The sequence below is a fragment of the Sciurus carolinensis genome, chromosome 18, assembly GCF_902686445.1.
Source record: "Sciurus carolinensis chromosome 18, mSciCar1.2, whole genome shotgun sequence".
Classification (NCBI taxonomy): Eukaryota; Metazoa; Chordata; class Mammalia; order Rodentia; family Sciuridae; genus Sciurus; species Sciurus carolinensis.
Window position 1 is genome coordinate 36593761 of NC_062230.1, and position 21283 is coordinate 36615043.

A 21283-nucleotide genomic window follows, 5' to 3' on the forward strand; every position below is an offset into this window, starting at 1 on the left:
TGGCCCACATCAGGCTGCGTCAGCGTTTCAGATGGGGACTCAGATACCAGCGGTGATGCTGCTCTTCCTGTGCATATTGATCTGGCTGCAGGTGAGAACAGGACTGCCCACATATCTTGGCTCTTGGAGAGGGAACTAACAGGCAGGAACAAGAGGCTTCCCTCAATGGGTATTCTGAACATACCACCCAGTTATTATAGATGAAACGATCACCGCGACTCACCAGGACTTGATATGTTGTACACATCCTGGCACAATTCAGTATGATCCTAGATTCTCCAAAACCCTGGTGGAGGACCTACTGGGGGCAGGCGCTGTGCCGGGAACTGATTTCGTATTGTTTACCTGCTCCCTGTCTTCCTGAGGCTCGCAGCCTATCATCACAATCTAGTTGTGAAGATGAACACCTGCAGGCACAATCTATGGGTCCAAAAGGATCTGATTACAGAAGGCTGGCTCATCCTTTTGAGCAGGGTAACAGAAACCAAGGTGGTTTTTACTCAGATATCCTGATTGCTTTTACCCTATTAACTTGATCCAATGTCTTGCTCTTTGTCACCAACGCAAGACTGCTTAGAAATCACCCCAAATTCTGTTTCATTGCTTTCATCAACCTCAGAACAGCAAGTTGCACTGATAGCTTTTGACATGGGAAATGCCCATTCTTCTGTACATCACCAACTCATTTATTGTCATTGTGGCAAGCAGGTGATTGATCTTGGGCACTTTCTCATACTGGTTAGCAGAGACTATTTCCGACACAGGTAGAAAGGCGGACTCTGGAGCTGCCCATGTGGTCTGGCTCCGTTAGAGTACTTCAAGGAGATAGTCTTCTAATCTTCTCACCAACTTCTTGCTATCAGTCTCCCTCTGGGGTTCAGCCAGCCACCAACTGTCACCTTCATTCTCAGAGTGACAAAGTGGGCAAGGACTAAAGGGAGTCGGCAGAGGACCCCAAACTCTCCCTGATCTTTGCTCCAGTGTCTCAGCTGATTTCACCAGACAACCTGGGCTGGGGGGCACTCAACAAGCTCCCCCTTTCCAGTCTGAGTTCTGGGAAATGGGGCCAGCAGGCGACCTGTGCGTGTAGTCTTCCTGCCGTCAAATCCGGTGCCTTGGGTATCAGCTGTGTGATGTTGGGGAGGTTACCTCCTGCAAGACTGCACCCTCACCTGCAAAGGGAAGACAAGGGCCACCTGGCACACGAGACATCCGTGACTGGCACCAACCAGTCAGGGTGTGGCCCTGCACACGGTGCTTCCCAGACACTTTGCCCAGCATACTTGGGCTCCTCTGATTTTCCCTAAGAGCACAGGTACCTGAGCATGGAGAAACTTGCTTTGATTTTTCTGGGCCCCGCTCAGGGACACAATAGTAGAACCATGGCTTCAGATGGCTGGGGCAAGTCAATGAGTACAAGCAGCAGCCAATACCGATTCCCTTCCCACTGCTTCCCCAGGCTGCCACGGGACTGTTAGAAGACCAACCTGGAGAAACCACTCTGGCCGCTCCAAGCTCAACCCAGCCACTCCAGCGACACCCTGCTTGGCACAGAACCACTTCCCCGTCCGCTTGTTCAAATGAATGATGAACAGCCAACCCCAGCAGGTGAACAAGGACAGATGAAATCAAGTTCCAAAGATCAGGTAGCACCACTATCTCCTTCCAAAGAGACAGCCACTCTGCCACCACTTACGGACAGCTAGCCTTAACTTTACAGGCAAAAACAAAAGCGCATGTGCCACGTGTACACCCCAACTCATGCGTGCCGACGCCGTGAGCCCGCGTTTCAGTCTCCCTGGCCATTCTCTCCAAGATGCCCAGAGAAGCACAAATCTTTCTTGTTCACATTTCATGGAATCTTTCCATAAACATACGCTTGTTCTCATCTTCAACATTTTGTCCTGTCTCTGCAACAGATGGCTTTACACTGAAGCATATGAAAATATTAAATACTTTATAAGCCGGGTGGAAATATGAAATGCCTTTGGAGGGATGAAAAGCTCAGTGATCAACGTAAAAGCCACCACACAGGTTCTGAGAAATAAGGCAGCTTCCGCTTGTGCTGGTGAGCGGAAGCAGTCAGCCATCGGCGTCAGGTCTTCAGGAAAGCCAGGGCCACGGGGAGGAGCTCAGCTGGCCAGGAAGAGACGCGGTGGAGAGGTGTGAAGTGAGTGCATAACGGAGAGCACTGTGAACCCGCTTCCTGGAAAGCCAGATTCGAGAAGCAAAACCCACCTGCCTGAGACGGCCACAGAAGCAATCTCAAAGGCAGAGCCGTGCGCGGGGACAATGCAGTCAGCTGGGTGATCACGCTACAGACCCGTTCCATTTATTATGTCTTTTCACGGCCATGTTGACAGACGTGAACCCAGCTAAAATGAATGTCACCGCTGCAGCCCAACCAGGACTTTATGACCAACGGATGTGTGGAAGAGGGAGTCCTGTGAGTGGATGGAGGGGTTCTCAAGCTGACGGAGCCACCCACGGCGATGTGAGCACCCGGTGCCTCATCCTTTATCCCTGAGCAGGGACAGCAGGAGCACGTGGCCTGGAAGGCTGAGGTGGGGACAGCCGAGTTAGTGCATGTAACATGCTTAACAGACTGGCATATGTTGGCTGTGACGTAAATGCTGGCTAGTCTCTATAATTAGCACCATGTTTATGTAGAAATAAGCATTAAAGATGTGGGTAGGATTTTTCCTCCTCTTAGTGGTTTGTGTGCAATTGGCTTTCACTTCCAATGGGTGTGACATATTCTTATTTCCTAAAATGTGCACGAATCAACCATTGCCAAAGCTCACTCCTCGGTGTTTATCCCAGAGAGCTGAAGATCATGGTCATGAAAGAAAGATGCTCATAGCAGCTTTGCTTGGGAGTTGTCAGGGCCAGCCCAGATGTCCTGCAAAGGTGAGTGGCCATGGTTCATATGCACCACACAATAATGACTGGGTAATAAAAAGGGACAAACCCCAGGGAACCTCAGTGAGCGAATAAGCAATCCCAAAAGTCAGATACTGAGAGATTCCCATGATGCAACATTTGGGAAGGATAACATTTAGAAAATGGAAGGCAGCATGGTGGTGGATGGGGGTTAGGTAGAGCATTGGGTGGCACAAGAGGAAGCATGTAGATGTGGTTGTAAAAGGGGGTCTCTGTGATGCGCTGCTGAGCAGCTCATCTGTGGAGAGAGAGACCTGAACCTGTGCATGGGATGAAGATGAAGAAAGTGCTGCACACTCTCAAGGGAAGGTCACTGTGGGGCATTTGAGTATCTCCAGTGCACTGGAGCAACAGCAGCTGCCTGGATAAGACGTCACGGGAGGAAGAAGGCATGCAAGAGATCTCACTCTCTTCTGCATATACCACAATCACCTCCATCAACGTTCAGGGAAACACATCATCAACGGAAGTTTGCAAGGCACTTACATGGCATCCAACCTCCATCATGTATTTCCTGGCAGTAAGGAAGAAATAAAGAAGCACCTTGAAGATACTGTTAGATGCATCAGAGAACCATTGGCTAAATGACAAAATTAGGATTTCTCCCATTCAGTGCTGCAGAAGTTATGGGATCATTTCTGCCTTCTGTATATTCAGCCGCACACTGAAAGGCACCGAGCAAAGTGTGCAGGTTCCTGAAGCCGTCTTAACGCTGCCTGCCTTTCTCTCAAGTGTTTTATTATTCTGAGTCGGACCAGCTGAATCTCCCAAGGTATGAAGTTCAGTTTGAGATAAAAATATTTTATCTGCCCTTACAGCAAATTGAAAGGCTATATAAAGGGTTTTGTTATTGAGTGTTTTCATAAATATATAGTAAACAGCTTTCACAGTGGGAAATTCAGCACAAAATACAATTTTCATATACAGTCATTCGTGTGGCTTGCCCAGGAAGATGAAATGACCCAGAGATGAATAAAAAAATAATACTATACAACTTTTAGCAGCCTACAGTCCCTGACAACAGGCAGCTGGGAGGATAAGCATCATGATTTTGCAGTACGGCGATGAAGGACAAGTGTCTGCAGCGTTGGAGGAATCTGCTTTTCCTCCGTGGCCAAACCATCAAGTTAACAGCTGGATTCATCATCTTTAGGAATTGCCAGCACCCAACCACCAGCTCTAGAGAGCACCCTGACCCCAAGCCTGAACCAAAACAAGTCTTGAATCAAGCCACGTTTGCATCTTTATTTTCTTTGAAGCCTCTCTCAAGTACATTTTCAGAGCTATTGGGGCACCAATAACACAGAATCTCTATGTTGGTATCCAAGCCGATCTATACCAGCTTGGGGTGAAGAGGTGATTATGTGTTGTTTGACAAATGGAAGCTCTTTTATTTCACAGCAAAGTTTTTTTTTTTTTTTTAAATCAAAGTAGTGCATGTTTTCAGAACATAGAAAGGAAGGATGGTATCAATCTTGGAAGCAAATTCTCTATTTGTCCCTACTTCTCCAAGTCAACAACTTCAAAGACAGCCACTGCTCTATCCCATACCCATCTTACGCAATTTTTTTGCATGTATATAAAACATTGTGCTTGTTTTCTAATGTTTTCCTAATGAATTTCTGAAGTGCAGACTCTTGTTCACTTACAACCTCCTGACATGGTTGTCCAGCCCCCAAATCTACTTTATTCTATTACTGCCTCTCAACCTGCAAATCCCTTCACATTAGGTATTTATTTTGCTCTGTACACTGTATTGTTGTAAGTTAATATGCACCTTTGAAAACTCACACAATCCCATAATTCCCAGAGACTGAGATGCTGTTTTAAGTAAAAATGTCCAACATGCCCCTTACAAAAGAAGGTACTACTCCATACTCCAACGGTGTATGAAACACATTTGTCAAACATTATCTTCCAATGAGATATATAAAACTTTCATCAATGCAGAAGTCTCACATGCATATATATGTATAAATACTGATGCATGTATATGTATTTAAGAATATATTTTCATGTAGTTGTGGGTTATGTTTATTTTTCTGAAAACTATATTCTGTTTGCTTGCCAATATTCCTTCTGTGTCATTAGTGAGTTTCCATGTCTGCCCATCCATCCACCCACCCATCCAACACCCATTTGCCTGTTCATAAGATGGCCAGTCCTACTATCAGGGTCATGGCTACTTCCTAGGGTGAAACACATCTCCCAATTCAAGACAGATTAGTTTTCCACCCAAGTTAGAACAAAGAATCCTATGACACTGGGTCCAAAACAGAAATGAAGTCATAAAGTTTCAGATTGATTATCAACACTTCTACTCACTAGCTTTTGGTAGCCCTGGAAAAAATTCTCATGGCTTCATCTCCCCTCATGACAAATGAATACACCCACCTCCCAGGGCCCTCCGGTCCTCCGTTCAGGATGCATGCTGCCAAAGTTGCTTGGCAAATGACTCAGTGCAAACAATCAACACTCAGAGTAAAAAGAAGGTAAAATTCTACATACTGAGCAATTAGCTAGTGAGTTTTAACAACATCTGATTACTTTTTCTATCAGTAGCAGAATTTTCAGCCTGAACCTAGTGTAACATCAATGCCATCTCTATATTTTTAGCTCTTTGGGAAATTTTTTGCAATAATGACTCAACAGAAATCCATTTCCTCTGGTTGGGGACACTACTTCTAATGGTTCACAAAGTTTATCAGTAGTCATCTTCATTTCTAAAAACTGATACACATTGTGATGTGGAAATATATTAGAAACCTACTCTAGTGGATATGAAATTAAAATAGCTATTCTAAATCCAATTTCCCATCCTTTCACGTACGCGCACACACGCGCATGTAACTTAAATTTCAGTATTACGGAAAGCAAACATCTACAGAACCTAACTGGGTCATCTGTGTTTACTGCCATTCATTTCTCCATCGAGCAACAAATCCTGGTTTCATTTTAAACCATTTCCTGAACCAACACTTAGAATAGGTATTCCACAAAAGCCAATTCAATGAACTGTATTAAAAAGGACATTCGACGACAATGGATCCAACATCAGTCTTTTGACAGTTCTGAAATGGGACTCGCTCTACTCCCTCCGTTCAAATGTGAGTTCACTGGCCCTGAAATACAGAGCAGGAACAGCCGCGGATTCTACTTCCTGCCCAGTGCTGGCATCTGGCTTGAGCACTGCTTCCAGGCCAGATCCAAGCTGGCCAGAGTGACTCTCCCTCTATGACTTGTCTTGGGTAAAGGACACTGCAGGATGGTGACGTGTGATCAAGGATCTTGGAGTGTTGTACAGGTAGTAATAGTGAGCAGATACCATGACTGGCACTGAAGCAGGATGTGAGTTTGGATGGGCAGGCTGGCACGGATGACGTCTGTCCCATCTGCAGCTCCCGCAGCAGCCTGTGATCAACATGCAAGACTTTGTCTTTCTAGTCTAAACCCATACCGCCCATACCTAACCTTCATAAGAAATTTTTAAAAACACAAATATTTCCATTCATTTATTCACTTATTTAGCTGAATTTTGAGGTTCTCTGCTCTCATCTTGGTTGTTTTTGCATACTCAATGCATGTGTGTTCAACTGCAGACTTGGGTGAGGATCTGTCTTTTCTTCTTCCAAAGCAGAATAGAATGTGTCAATTCGGCACTTCTATTTAAAAACCAACTTAAATTGTTTTTCTTTTCATAGTACTTGCTACATGCTAAAAATTCAACACAGAACAAGACACGGTCCTCCCCAGGGCCTACACGAGAGAAGATAAACAAACTGGAGTTTGCTGGAATAAGCTGGGCATCCATCGGCCCACATGCACCCTAACCCACGTGGCATGGCCACCCTGGACTCCCAGGACAATTTTAAGAGTACCAGGAAGCCAAAGTGGTAAGTTTCCTGAAGACCTCTCAGCAGACAGCAGTTGCGGGATTTCTATTTTTCCAAATCCACAACAGAGAAGGGAGTAAAACAGACCACTCACCCTGCATACGAAACCCTCTGAGCCTTGGTGCTGTCCTTTGGTGGCATCCACTGTTGGAAGACTGTGGCAGAAAACTCACAAATCCTCTCACCCTGCTGAAGAGCACAGTGAGGGATCTCTACAGAGTAAAAAATCAAGCCGTGGGCAACCTCATTCCTGGGCTTTCAAAAGTGGCTAAGTTCCTTTTTTAAAATCAACCATCCAAGAAAATGAAACTAAAAATGCCTTTTGTTTCAAAACTCAAAGGTGTTGCCTCAACAATTATGATTCTGCACATGGAGAAACTCCAATTACTAAACAGCAGGGCAAGGTGGCTAGGAGCACAGACTTTGGAGTCTGAATCTCCACTCTGCCACTTAGAAGCCAAGTGACCTTGGACAAATCATTCAACTTCTCTGGGCTTCCTGGTCACACTGAAAAATAGATAATAACAATACCAACGTCCTAATGCCGGCTTAAGAAATAAATACGTTTTTAAACCATTTACAAGAGTGCCTTGCAAATGCCAAACACTATTTAAGTAAAGCAACCTATGTGCCAAAATTTTAAAGAAGAAAATAATGCTGTTTGAAGACGGAGGGTGAAGAAAAATCATACGGAACATTCTCAGAATGAGTGTTGCATGATTCATTTAGCAATGTTACATTTCTCTCCTCCTGAATATCAGTACCATAAAAAGAAATTTCATTTCCCAGCACTTGCTGGACATAACATTGAGTAAATAGGAAAAACTCGGCACTTAAATCACAACGACCCATGTTGCATTTGTAAGGAAACTGTTCCAAGTAGGCAGCTGTAACAATTCTAATGTTGAATTTTAAGGAAATATGGACTTTCTGCTTTTGCATCATGTCCCTATCCATGGCATTCAATCAGAGACTTTGAAACTTTAATAACTGAAATCCTCATGCCTTGTGCAGTCTCTTGAAAAATCCAGATGTGTACGCATCAGTCTTACTCTCGCCAACAGTGCCCAGAGCAGAATCACTCAACCCCAGTCCCAGTGGCATTACAGGGAAGACAATTCCTTGTTGTTTTAGAGGAAGGCCCTGGGCTGGCATCCCTGGCCCTACCCACTGGATTCCAGGAGCAACCCTGGCCCAGTCGTGAGAACCCAAACTTCCCCAATATGTTGCTAAATGTGCTGGGGGTCAGGGTGGAAAACCTCTTGGCTGAGAGTCACTAGCTAGGGAATCTGTGAAGAATCTTTTTGTGTATCTTTCTACATTCAGATCAGTAAGTTTCAAGGATACATGCAATCAGAAAAACCTGGGGTCTCATCACAAAAAGTCCTGAAGACCACCGCCCCCCTTAGTCACACACAGCAGCACCCTACCTCGCAGGGGTGTGGCTAGGACCACAGAAGATGCGCGGAGGCTCCCCGGCCACAACCAGTTCCCAGAGGCAGCCAGCAAGCGCCCAGGTAGAAACGGCACTGCAGGCCACCGCTGCCACTCTCCATGTGTTCACATCCTCCTCCGCGCCATCGTGAGCTCGGAAGCCCTCTATTCATACCCTGAATGACCACATCAGATACCGGGCAGGCAGCAGGCAAGCACCCGATTTCCTCCTAAGTAGAGATTCCAGTGAAACGGCAAAGACATGCACCCCCGGTGGCACCGCACGTGCAGATGCAGGTCAGAGAGACAGGCAAGCGCGGGCGGAGGCCTGCCTGATGGGGAGCCTCTGAGGTCTCCTCTGCGCAAAGCAAACACTGAGCAGGAAGAGCACCTGGACTCTGCTTCCAGCTGCCTTCCATACTGGATTGGAGGTGCGGGGTGAACCGTGCCGAGCGAGGATAGGCATGTCGATTGTGTGTGTGTGTGTGTGTGCACTTTCTGTGGGATCGAGGCCAGAGAAGCCAGGTTCGAACACTTAACCGACTAACCAAAGACACTGGGTAATTCACCCTGGCTGATTGTGACCATTAACCACTATGTAATGGGAAAGTTCCATGTTAGAGAGCAGCAAGCTTTGTCTAATTAGATAAACATGAATCCAGAGTTCTAGACTTTACCTTTGTAGAAATAGAGGAAAATAAACAGAATAGAGAAAAAGTAAAAAACAGGTCTACCACTGCATAAGATACATGTACAGATGATATATGTGTATCAGTTCCATCTCTGGAAGATGGAAAGACTCTTCTATATTTACATAAGTTCTTGGAAAGTGTCCTCTGGTCTTCTGTCAGAACTAGCTGGATGGTAATTCACCCTCAATAAATGTTTGGGAGCTAACCACTGCTCCTCTTGCTTTTCCTTTAAACTTAACCGAAATAATTTCAGGAGAACTTGCAAATCCAAAATTGCTCAGAACATCCCATTGATCCTATTTACATTTGCGACATCAAAGTATTCAGACATCATAAGCAAATGTGAACTGGGGCCTCCCGTCACCCCATAGGTTATGCAAGCACCTAAGCAGAAAGAACACTTTGAAATTTTTATGGAGCAGGAAAAATTGGAAGCATATTAATCTAGGCAGTGAAATTGGGCTTTTTGTCATTTTTAATTGCTTGAATTCATAACCTAGTTTTGCTGAATCAAAAACGAGTTGCTCTAGCTGACACAAGCTGTTTCGGCCTTTTGGGCACAGGCATCCATAGAAACCCCACAACTGTTCACAAAGACTTTATTTATATTAATGAAAACACCCCTGACAACTGTTTGGGATATCACAGTTACTGCATAATTTAATATGCAATGGTTTCCAAACCAAGCTCGGTACATTAAATGCTGACTTTTAAAGATACTTGTCTTAGTCGCCTGGAAGCAGAGGGATACAACATGAGGATCACGTCTTCAGGACGGGTCTTCTGCTTATATGTGACTTCATGCAAATAAATTAAAATGCACAATTACAAAATGTCTCCTTCTCTGACTCACTTGTTTAGTATTGCTCACAAGATACACCGATGTCCAACCAGCCTGCAAACCAAGAAAATCAAACAGGACAGAAGCACAGCCAGAGACTCAACACAGAGCCTCAAGTGTTTAGGTGTACAACAAAACTGAACGAGCAAAAACTTTAAGGCTCCCTGCTTTCCTGTTTTTGTTTATGCTTATCAGAAAATCAACACAGGACAGAGCAGTCTCCTGCAGAAGGGCTGTTTGTTCTGATTCCATTAGAATTACTCTCAAAGAACTTACTCAGATTCCCCCATGACAAGTTTGAGATTAATACCTGTGCAATATAAAAAACAAAGTTTAATATTAAAGTTTAATTTGAAATGATAAAGTTCTATTATTTCATAAATTTTCTTCCACTTTCAGACCCCTTTCCATTTCTCTGGTATTGCTGAAGATCAATAAAATTATAAATTTATGCAGAAAAGATAACATGTATATTTAGGCAGTATTTATTTAGCTCAAGATTGACTTATGCAACTAGGTTCTCTATTATTTAACCACAGACAACAAGGATATGAACTTTCATTCTCAGAATATGACAGTATATGTCTTATACATCACATAGTATCATAAAACATGGTAATATATTGCAACCTAATTTAGAGGGAGGGAATTGTTGCAAAAAGCCCTTTACTTGAGATCCACTTCAACTTTGTGTTGTATTCCTCAGGGAAAGAGAAAAAAATGGGAAATAATTAGATGTTCCTTTAAAAAAAAAGAAAAAGAAAAAGAAAAGATGAACACAGTCAAAAAGAAAAACAAACTCTTTCTGTTATGCATAAACCAGCTCCTAAGTCAATGCTGATGGTTATTTCTACCACGTCCAAGTAAATACAAATCAACTCCAAACTCTAAAACAGGTAATGGAGAAAATAAGTTTGAGGCACAAGGTTGCAAGAGACAAATGCAAAAACAGCTTACCCCAAGAAAGTCATAAAAAGCAAAATGCACTTTTATACGGATTGATTAATCAGTTGGTGACACAGAAGAGACTCAGCTCTTTTCATGTTATTAACGCATTCTCCAACAATCCTGGTTAAATGAAATGAGAAAAGTTTGAGTGTTCATGTTTTGTAAGACCGGTGTGCAGAGGGATCTCCTGATGATACTAAATAATTCTCCTATGTGGGCAGAAAATCATAGAAAAGAAACCAGGTTCCGATTCTCCTTCAGGGTACAAAACATTTATGGAAACAATATGTAGAAGATACCTGAAAAGCTTTCTTTACAAAAATACAGACCAGCAGATGGAAAGAAAGGTAGAGGAAAAGAAATGTAAAAGGGGTGGGGGTCAAGAGAGCAAAGAGGGGTGCAGGGAGGAATCTCCAACACCCCCCACCCCGGCTCTGGGGAGCAGGAGTCTCCTTTTCTACTGTCTCCTGTTCTCAGCATTGGCGTGTGTGTACAGAGGAGCACTGGAAAATCCCGTTTCTTGTATGAAAATCACGAATGTGGCTGTTTTCCCCTGAACAGCAGTGGTAAACAGCTGTTGCTAGATGTCTTCAGTTTACTCACTTGAAGAACCACCCTCTTCAAACTTAATCACAGCAAATCACAAAGGCAAGTTACTCCAGCCCACAAACACATTTTACTCACACCTTTGGATTTGTGAGCACACATTTCCATCAAAAATAGGAAATCCAGTTGAGAAAGATTTCATAGTCTTAGACCAAACAGTTTACTGCCCAGCTGCACAAACAGGGTTACGCAATCGTTTCTGACTACCTGGATTATCCACTGCATTCATTTTTGTGTAACCAAAATGAAAACCAGGTAAACAAAGTGAGTAGGTTATGAGATATCTGAGGACCCCAGAAGGCGAATCTTTCAACAGATAATGTAACATTTTACTAACAGGGTATTGCCAACAAAACTTTTGGATTTAGAATTCCCCATGGCTCCCTCTTAAGTAGGAAAGGTGAAAACACAGCTCTTTTGTCAAAAGAAATAAACAAAACCCTCAATTTCATTGTAATCTGAAAATGATGGCTGGAGGGATAGGCAGAGATGGAGACTTCCAGGTGATGATTCCGGTCTGATGAAGGATGCGTTCAACATTTGGTACATATTTTCAAATGCCTGACAGTTCATTCCATTACTTTGGAAGTCAAAACCCATTTCCCCTATTTGATGTCAAGAAGAGCAACTCTTATTCCATTTAATAACGTGGTCCGGAGCTTGTTTTTCAAGTCAAAGCATATATTCAATCATGTCCATTTAATCTCTCTGCCATGGGAGTCCAGAGAAGCAGAGTGCGGAAAGGGCATACCAGCGTTACTAGCACGGTCGACATGTTTACACGGACATGCGATGCACATGCACACACGCGCACACACGAGCCCCGCTGGAACGTGAGTGTGCCAGCTGTCCAAACGCACGACCCATCTGGCCATTCATTCCACAAACCTCTCAGTTCAAGAACCGCGCACCTCCTGCAAAACCACCGCTAGCCTATTGGGACTTGCACATCGGTTCTTAATAAACGCTTATTCATCTCTGGGAATAAAGTTAAACGGAGCCAATGAGCATTAGCAATGAAGTTGCCCACTAACTTCCAGAGGGTGAAGAAAATCCATTCATCTCCGGGCTCCCCCGTCGCTCCGAACGCCCCCACGCCCTCCAGGCCCCGTGGGGAGCCCAGGGCGAGCCCCGAGAGCACCGCCTCGAGGTCTCGGTGCCGGGCTTACGTACCGTGTCCCATTCACTGGCTGCAAACGCAGCTGCATCCCTCCATCGCCGCTTCGCGTTTCCCGGATTCCATCCGCCGCAAGTCCCTGTTCTAATCAGCAGCCCGGAGGCGCAACGCCGCCACCTTCTCTGCGCTAGCGTTGGACAGCGGCTCCTCTGCCACAGGCAGCCAAAAATGTCAATTTGCACACTCCTCCCCCTGTCGCCCGCCCCCGTCCCTCGCAACCCCCGCCCGCAGTCAGTGGGCTCCAGGAAGCCTCTACGGAAGCTGCCTCCCTGCCCTGCCTCCTCCCCTCCCGGCGGTGGCCGAGCGCCTGCTCCCGCTTACCTGAAGGGCATCTCCCACGACTGCAATTAGCTGCCAAGATTTCATCGTCGGCTGCAAAGTGCCTCCTGCTTCCTCGCTGGGAGCGCACAACGCGGGAGAAGTCCGAGGCGACGGCGAACGGCACCCACGTGCTGGCAATGCAAATGACTCCCGTCCTCCCTCCGCCGCGCCGCGCCTCCGCCGGCCTGGGCTGTTGCTACCGCCGCCAGCAGGTGCAGAGCGCCCGGAGCCAGGAGGCAATCAACACCCGGCGCACACAAAGGGAGGCCACCGCGGGGCCGCGCGGCCCAGCGTCCCCGGCGGCCTCGGCCTCCTTGCGTCCGCGCCCCAACGCCGGGCAAATTAGACGCCCTATGTGTTCGCGAAGTCCTGCGGCCCGGGAGGCGGGGAGGCCGGGGCTGCGTGGGTCCCGCCCCCGCGCTTCCCCGCACTCGCGGAGCATGGAGCTGACGGCAGTATCTCGCCGCTCGCCCTCTCTCTCCCGCACGTGTCCCTTCCCTTGTTCTTTCAAGCATTAAATATGTACCACATGACAGAATAGGGCACCTTGCACGGTCCCCTGAGTCCTCTCTTGACAACCAATTTTAACTCACGAGCAATGAAATGTCTAAAGGCAGGATATAAGCACTTCCAATTACTCACGCCACCCCTGCATTATTCAAAACGTCCACGGGAGGGTATTTATGACTTCCAGGGCGCTACTTCTCCAGAATACCCAGCAAGGCCCGGCCGCTCCCCGCCCCCGCCGCCACCGCTGAGGGCCTTTCTTCCTCCCCAGGAAGCAGCTGGGCCTCATTCAGGACTTGAAGCTTGGGAATCTGGAATCTTCTTCCACCTTAGGAACTAAAGGAAAGTGCTCTGAACCAGGAACTCCGTCCGGGAGGGAGGGAAACGTCTCCTGGACTTGCCTGAACAAGAGACCTCCCCTTTGCAAAGGGCTTTACCTTGAAAGGCGGCATCGGCCTAAGTTTCCTTCTCCCCCAAGTCCTTGCAGATCTGATCTGGGCAGAGGACTGTCACTTGGGAATGACCTGCACAAAGTTGGAGCCACCACCAGCCTAAGGGGTTCCTTTGTTAGGGACCACATCCTTGTTTGACTGGGGAAGTGGGACGTCTGGACAGGGGAGAATTGGTTCTCTGCACTCTTCACCCCCAGAATCGTAGGCCATATGCGGGAAACGACCTTGCTTCTTCCAGCACCTGGAGGGATCCGTGCGTGGAAGACGTTTCCACCTGCGCACGTGTCTTTCCACCCTGCAGTTAATGAGCAGTGACATATTCGCTGGTTTCCTGGGTCATCTGCTTGTGCCTTTTGGGTCCACAAGGCCTGGCACCTCATGGATTAGAATTTTGTATGTTGGTAAGCAAATTTCAAAATGCTAATAAATCTCTCAAATATTTATTTTCACATTTATTGCAGCTCCACATCCAGAGGCAATATTTCCAGGATTTTTCCAGAACGTGCCAACTCCTTACATAACCCTCATCCATCTATGTCACACCAGGAACTAAACGAGGAGGGTTTTTCTTTTTCTCGTCTGTGCATTATGTGTGTTTTTAACACGGCATTGGTCTCGTGGTTTCAATTTCTCTGTGGAGTTAAGGAGAGGTGACGTGTGACCCTCTGCCTGCCTGCCTTGGGGGCGGTGGCATTGAAAGGGTGTCAAGGGAACTTGAGATAGAACTTCCACTCACAGCGATGGCGGGGTATGGGCTACACGATGTCCCGATTACGTTGAAAGTTAACTTCCAACGTTCACTCGGGTCATCGCCAGACATGATCTTCCACGGTCGTAGGTAAAATGGCAAGAAGGTGTTGAGGCGTCTGCTTTGCGAGAACCCTGCATTCTGACAGCCATCCTAGAGCATAAAGTATTACGATCACAGCACAGACCAGCGTTCTCCGTGGAATAATTTGATTCACAAATCAGTTCACAAAGGCAAGGTTATCCGAAGGGATACATGGCGGGGTGGCCAGTGGAGAGAAGCAAATCCTAATTACAGCCTCATTGTCCCCGTGTTCTCTGGCACATATGGCCATTTAATCACGGAGTGTGACAACCTTGGCAGATGTTGCCAGACCTGGTTATTGATATAAATTGCTCTTCTCCTGTGTAAGCAACACAGCAAAGAGTTAAAACAGTGCCTCATTCACCTGAAGGGAGACCAGTGTGCACACTGGCCTCTGTAGGGCTGCTTATCTGCTCCCTCCCCATGAGAACAGCAAGGGAAGTGACCCCCACACACACCCAAGAATGGGAGGAGAGTCACCCACAGGTGCTGAAGAGGGACACTGTCACTTTGGAAGCCAATTTATCAGATCTATTAAAATGGAAAATGCTTATGCTCTATGATCCAGCAGTTCTACTTCCAATGTCTGCCTAATGTGTGTACAAGATGTGCTTATGTATATAATCATACCACTGTTCATAATAGGAGAAAGATGGCAAACCCAGTGCCCACAGGACATAAAATATAGGGTGTATCCCACAGTGGAATAGTATACGGCAGTGAAAAAGAACATGTGACTACATGGCCAGCTGTATAGGTATGGATATGTGCAGATGTGAAGATACTACAGAATGCAACTATACATGCATATTGTTCTCACCTCGTTTCTCATTGTAGAAATGCTTAGACAAAAATGCAAGTTATAAATGATTTGTGTGTTATAATACCATTTATGAAGGAAAATGCACCAATAAAATAATATCATAGAACTTTTGTAAATACCCCAGTACTTGAGAATGTTCAGAAAACAGCTCAGAACTGGCACAGAGGCTGACCAAAGACAGAGTAAAAGCAGAATTCAGTCTTTGCCTGTTTTTTTATGGCCACTAGTTTAAGATGGTTTTTGTATTTTAAATAGTTTTTTTTTTAAAGAACAATATTTTGTGTTGTGTAAAAAATGTCAAATGTCCACCAATGAGGTTGTGTTGGCACACGGCCCCCGACTCTCCTCACTCTGCTCAACTGCAGAGCTGAATGGTGGCGACAGACAGAGATCAAATGGCCTAGGAAGCCCAAGATGCTCATCGCTCCCTTCACTGAGAGGATTGTTGGTTTCTGTTCTAGAAGAAAGAGCCCCAAGATCATGAAAAAGTGATCTCTGAGGAAGGAAGGAAGAGATCGATGCAGATATTGAAGGTCGAGAGCTCTATCATGTTGGTTTTATACTTTTCAAAAAGGTAATGTGTCTACAAATCCAAGACGTGAAATTTATTTTCATTATGAAATGTGCACGTGTACACATGCATGCACAAACACTTTGTGTTAAAAGTTCGGGTATGAGAATTTGGAAGAGGCGTTGTTCTCAGCATGGAGGGCACAGGTGTGATCTTTTCAGTGTGTGTGTGTGTCTGCACACATGTAGGTATACACACACACCCGGGAGGGATGGCTCAAAATGGGGAGTTCTTGGTGGGAGCATCGTGGGTAGCTGTATTGGGTTTGCATCTGTTTCCTGCATTTCTCAGTTTTCCAAATAGATGTGAATGTAGAACAAGGGAGGGGCCCTGGCCTTCTGGAGCTGGTGACTGCCACCACCCCAAAGGCATCCCTCACCGGGAGTCATCTTTTCCTCCCAAGGCTGGATGATAAAACTTTCAAAAGGGAAAACATCGTGGTTTGCTTTACACTCACCAAACATTTTTTGGAAAATCTAATTGCTTCTTCATAGGACAAAAAAATAAATAAAAAATAAAAAAAAAAAACTCAGGCTCAATGCACTAAAGATTTTCACAAAAATCAATCTATCCTTAAAGTCAAATGCAGCGTCAATTATCCTTTCTGCTGGAAGTTACGGTAAGGACCTACAGAGACATGCCTCACAATACTGTAATATTGCTTCTTTACCAGTTTGAAAATATTTTCCTGTAGAAAAGCACAAAGCAGACTCCACCTGAAAATAAAATACCATAAAATTACATAGCAACCACACTGGAACTTTGCAGGATTAGAACAGAGGGACCTAATGATTTTCTTTGTTCCGACACCTCCTAATCCCGTTGCATTAAGGTGAGCTGGATGAAGCCTCCTGAGATGGAAGAGGGGACAGTTTATGGTGGGCCTGTCGCGGCGATGTTCCTAAGTGGATAGCATTAGCCCTACACTGCTCACTCATCGATGACCTCATTTCTGCACAGACAAATGCCTGAATCACCCGGGCGAGTTTTAAAGGTGTTTTTCTACAGACTGGTTCAACTGAGGACTATAAAGTAGGACCAGGGGTATGACCCTCCCAAAGGAACCAGAGCCCACTTTCTTCAAAAAAAAAAAAAAAAAAAACAGAATCATTCCAAGTGACCATCTGATCCGACCCTCCCAACAGCGTGCGCACAAACCTCCTTGGAATAGCACGTGTCACGCGCACCCCGAGAGGTACATGAAGGACAAGCACAGTTATCAATGCTTTTAAAATAATTATAAAATCAATGAGTATTTATTAGTAAGAGTTTAGAAAATTTGGAAAACACAGGTAAAGGTTGTTATGTCGCCAACAATAACCATGTGCAATATTTTATTATGAATATATCTACTGAAGGGTTTTTTCCTGCACACATAGAAACATCATAAACACACAACTGGTTTCTTATCATCTGACCTGCCTTGTTGTCTTGTGTACTTTGCAACAATGTATCACAATCATTTTCAGCAGTTAGCAGCAATTTAAAAAGCTATAACATCAATTTTGGGAATCCAGAGACCACAACGATACAAAGTTTGCTTTTGCTCTGTGTTAAACAACACTGCAGTGAACATCTTCCACCATGAGCACATGAGCTTGCGGTGCTCCTGTTTATAAAGGGAACACCTGGACGTGAAAGGAGGGTTCAAGAAGCAGGCGTCGTTTTAGATTTTCCTCTTCAGGCACCAACCCTGGCGGATCTGCTCCCCCATCCACCTGTCCTGTCCCACTCGGGCCACCACACCACTGCACAACAAATTAGCATAGGAGAGCTCTAACATGGACGGCGAAGGTGGAAACCGGAGCAATTTAAATCTAAGCTTATTTAACCTAAGTGGCTAGTGGCTGCCCATTTTGTCTTAATTGCCTTTTAAACTAAAATCAATGTTAAATTACCTGAACAACAGCTTCTGCACAATTGCAGACTGAAAATTCTTTAAGTGCCTCCTCCAAAGCCTGTGGCTCTTGTTTGGCCAAATGACAAGAAAAGCATCTCCTTCTTCTTCCCCGTCCTGGGTTCTGGACGACGGGATCGGGTCAGGGTTCTGGAAAGGGACGTGATGGCCCTGGGACAAGTTACTTCTTCCCATGAAGCCAGCTCAGAGCTCAAAATGCAGCCTGCATCATATGAGCGCCACGTCCCCAGGCTTCTCCCTGAGTCCCTCCTCCCTCCTCCTTTCTTCTCTCCTTTCCTTCCTATTTGGTTCCCTCTTTCCTTCCCGCCTTCTGTTTCCCTTCCCTCCTCTCACGGAGAGACTGGCTATTTGAATGGACAATGGCTACCATACGTGGCCTGGGAAACCAACTCACAGTCAACAGTAACCAGCCTGGACGTCCACCTGCCACCCACAAGTTAGAATGGCGGTAAGTCAGACCACCATGTCCAGCTTCTGGTCCAGGAGGCCTAACAAAACCCAGTGGCAGCTGGCTCAGAATCAGCCAGGACTCCATCGACCACTGGTGGCTTCCCAAGTTTTTGCCCCCATGTCCAACTTTGAATGAACTGAAGAAATCCAAACAGGGGCCCCCACCCACCCACAGAGGATCCCCCACTTCCAGATACCCCAGCGTCCCCCGGCCAGCACCTCCATCCGGGCACGCGGCCTGCCCCTGGCTGATGGCCTGGCCATGGTGGGCTCAGAGTGGACAGCCTGCGCTGCTCCTTCTGTCTCTACTCCCTCATGGTCATTTATCTTCAGTTCTCTATTAGGGAGCAGGACAGGCAAGCCACAGCCCTCGGGAGCTTGTGTTCCGGCGGGGTAGACAGACAAGAACAGGAAACAGGAGGCTCTCAACCGCCGTCGGGGAAGTAGCCCGGAGAGAACGGGGATGGGAGCCGCCCATGAGGTTCCAGGGGGCGGGCGGGCTTTGTCACTCCGTGGATCTGCTTCCTGCTTTCACGTCATTCAAAGACTGATGGCGCAGGTGCCACCTGATTTGCACGGTAGGGCTTCGAGAGCAAGGCAGACATGACATGCACGTCACCAGGCAAGATGCCCCAAGAACCGTGAACGTTCACCGGTGACCAGAGAAAGGCGACAGAGAGGTGGGGCTGCCAACGAGAGGCCAGAGCTGAAGAAGCAGATGCTAGACGGAGACGTTACTTCCAGGTTCTGGGGCCCTGGAGAAAGGGTGGGAGAGGACATAGGTGACCAGTGGTCACACCAGCAGAGACGCTGCCAGAGGTGGCTGGGAGACCAGACATCCCTGCAGGGCACCGCTGCCCTCCCAGGGCGAGGATCCCTGGGTTCCCCAAATGGGACGCTGGGGAGAACGAGAAGTGGTGACAAAGCTGACCGATCACTCTTCCCCCCAGTTCCCTCACCCCCAAGGTGTCAGAAGTATGCCACCCACGAAAGGAGACACCACCCGACCCTCATTCCAGGGACGGGATCTGGCACAGACGGGGAGAGAGAGCCCACGTGCTGGGGGCATCCCCCAGGCAGGGGTTACAGGTGGGAAGGCACGGGGGCCACAGGAACGTGATGGGCTCGCCAGCATCTCCGCCATGTCTACCACAGAGGTGCCAATCACCGGCCCCACCCCAGAGGGTCTCTTAGAGGCATTGCTCCTTCGCAGCCGTGTCCCCACCAGGCCCGGCCTCCACCAGGCCCTGCCCGCATACGAGGTCAGACACACACCCTCATCTGCTCAAACTGGAGTCTCTCCCCGAAATGTGTGTTGGAAGCTTCAAGAGCTGGACTTTGAAGATTGGGCAAATCTCACGTTAGGTGCTGAGGACCGGTTGGGAGGAGAGATGGCTGGAAGGAACTGAGAGAAGTGGGGGGACGGGGTAAGCAGAGACAGGCACGGGAGAGCGGTTGCCTTGGCTACTGAACGCGCTCCCTCCGTGCCGCCTTCCCTCCCCTGCCACTCGTGTTTCTGATGCAAGTCAACTTCCTCTAAGGTCCCAACCGTGCTCTCCACCCCAGCTTGATTATCTAGATGCGGCTGGGATCGTGCAGGACATGGTCAGCCTGCCAAGGAGTCCCCAGGTCCCCTTGCATTGCAGAAAAGCAGAAAAGAAAATATCCCAAAGTCGAGATGGAACAACCTCTTCCCTGTGGCTCAGGGACTTTCAGGAGACCTAGCTTGTGGGCCAGTCCGAGACGCGGCCGGGACGCAGGATGCTAAACAAATACAAATTTTCCGGCTCTAGAGGGTCTCTGTGTTTTGTTTTTCCCACCATAAACATAAGTCTTCCTACCTAAGAATGTCACAAATATGTAATTGACAAGCTTACTCCTTTGACGCTGCATAAGTGAGCACCCACCGTGTTCCAGAACCCTCGTTAGACCCAGAAATACAAAGTCAAAGGAGTCTATTGGAGACACGAAGTCTAACACATGAGACTGTGTATAAACTGGTGTCACGATTACTGAAGTAAGTGCCACAGTACTGTCATGTGTCTGCACGTGCACTACGTGTCCGAATGGTAGAGGAGCTTCTGGCTCCGCCTCCAGGCAGGGGGCATGTTTTCAGGGAACTCAGAGGGTAGTGATGCATGCATTGGGTTTTAAAGGATGCATAGAAGTTTGTTCACCACAGGGCATCCTAACCAGAGAAAGCAGCTCATGCAAAGGCACAGAGGAGGGACTGGCTGGGCTGATGTGCAGAGTAGACAGGTGAAGGCCACTCAGAGAACATGGGCACAGGGCAGATGATGAAGAGGCCTGGATGTCTTGGTGAGGCATCTGGACTTGACTTTTTGAGGACAGTGCAACAGTCAATGTCATTGGTATGTGGAGAAGAGACACTTGGAAGTGGACAGACCCACTGGTAGTCCCAGAGCTCTGTCACAAGTCATTGATTGAATGGTGGCACCCATGCCCAGGCTGGGGAGCCTCAGATAAACACTTGGAAAGATCAGAGGCTGTGTTTGGACGCTGAGTTGAGAATGGTGCCGGTAGCTCTGGACAGAGCTGCTCGCCTACACAGCTGCAGAGCCTGGTCTGGTGCGGGGGAGACTGTAGACACCAGCATTCACAGAACTGAAGCGCGGACAGAGTCGGGATCTTGGGAGAGAAGACGGACTCCGATAGCAATGCTGTCAAGGTCAAAGCCAGCACAGCAGAGTGCAGCTGTTAATCAAGCCCCGAAATGTGTCTGAATACATGCGCTGAGGTCACGTCGGGACTGTGGGGTCCATTTTCATACGTCAGCAGAGTCGCACATTTGCTACCCACAACCAGCCCAATGCATGGGGTGTTTGAGCTTGAGCTACACCAAACTGTCACTGAG

The 21283-nt window shown here is 47.0% G+C and overlaps 1 protein-coding gene across 17 annotated transcripts in view; it reads right to left on the bottom strand.

Annotated features, from left to right (window-relative positions):
- Positions 1–21283, bottom strand: part of Rbfox1 (RNA binding fox-1 homolog 1) — a 1331252-nt gene that overhangs the window by 960423 nt on the left and 349546 nt on the right. For 3 of the 17 annotated variants that reach the window (XR_007106088.1, XR_007106087.1, XM_047533397.1), the window contains exons 1-2: positions 12856–13345; positions 12531–12683 (exon numbers count right to left, since the gene is read on the bottom strand). The exons of 1 other annotated variant lie outside the window; for it this stretch is intronic. Coding sequence is in view for 14 of the 16 variants with exons in the window: in XM_047533397.1 (XP_047389353.1) it covers positions 12531–12683; positions 12856–12900 (198 nt within the window). In the remaining 2 variants the exon portion in view is untranslated. Of the gene's footprint in view, positions 1–12391; positions 12431–12530; positions 12684–12855; positions 13362–21283 lie in introns of those variants that run through there. 13 more of the 17 variants (XM_047533387.1, XM_047533394.1, XM_047533384.1 and 10 more) reach the window with 11 other exon arrangements.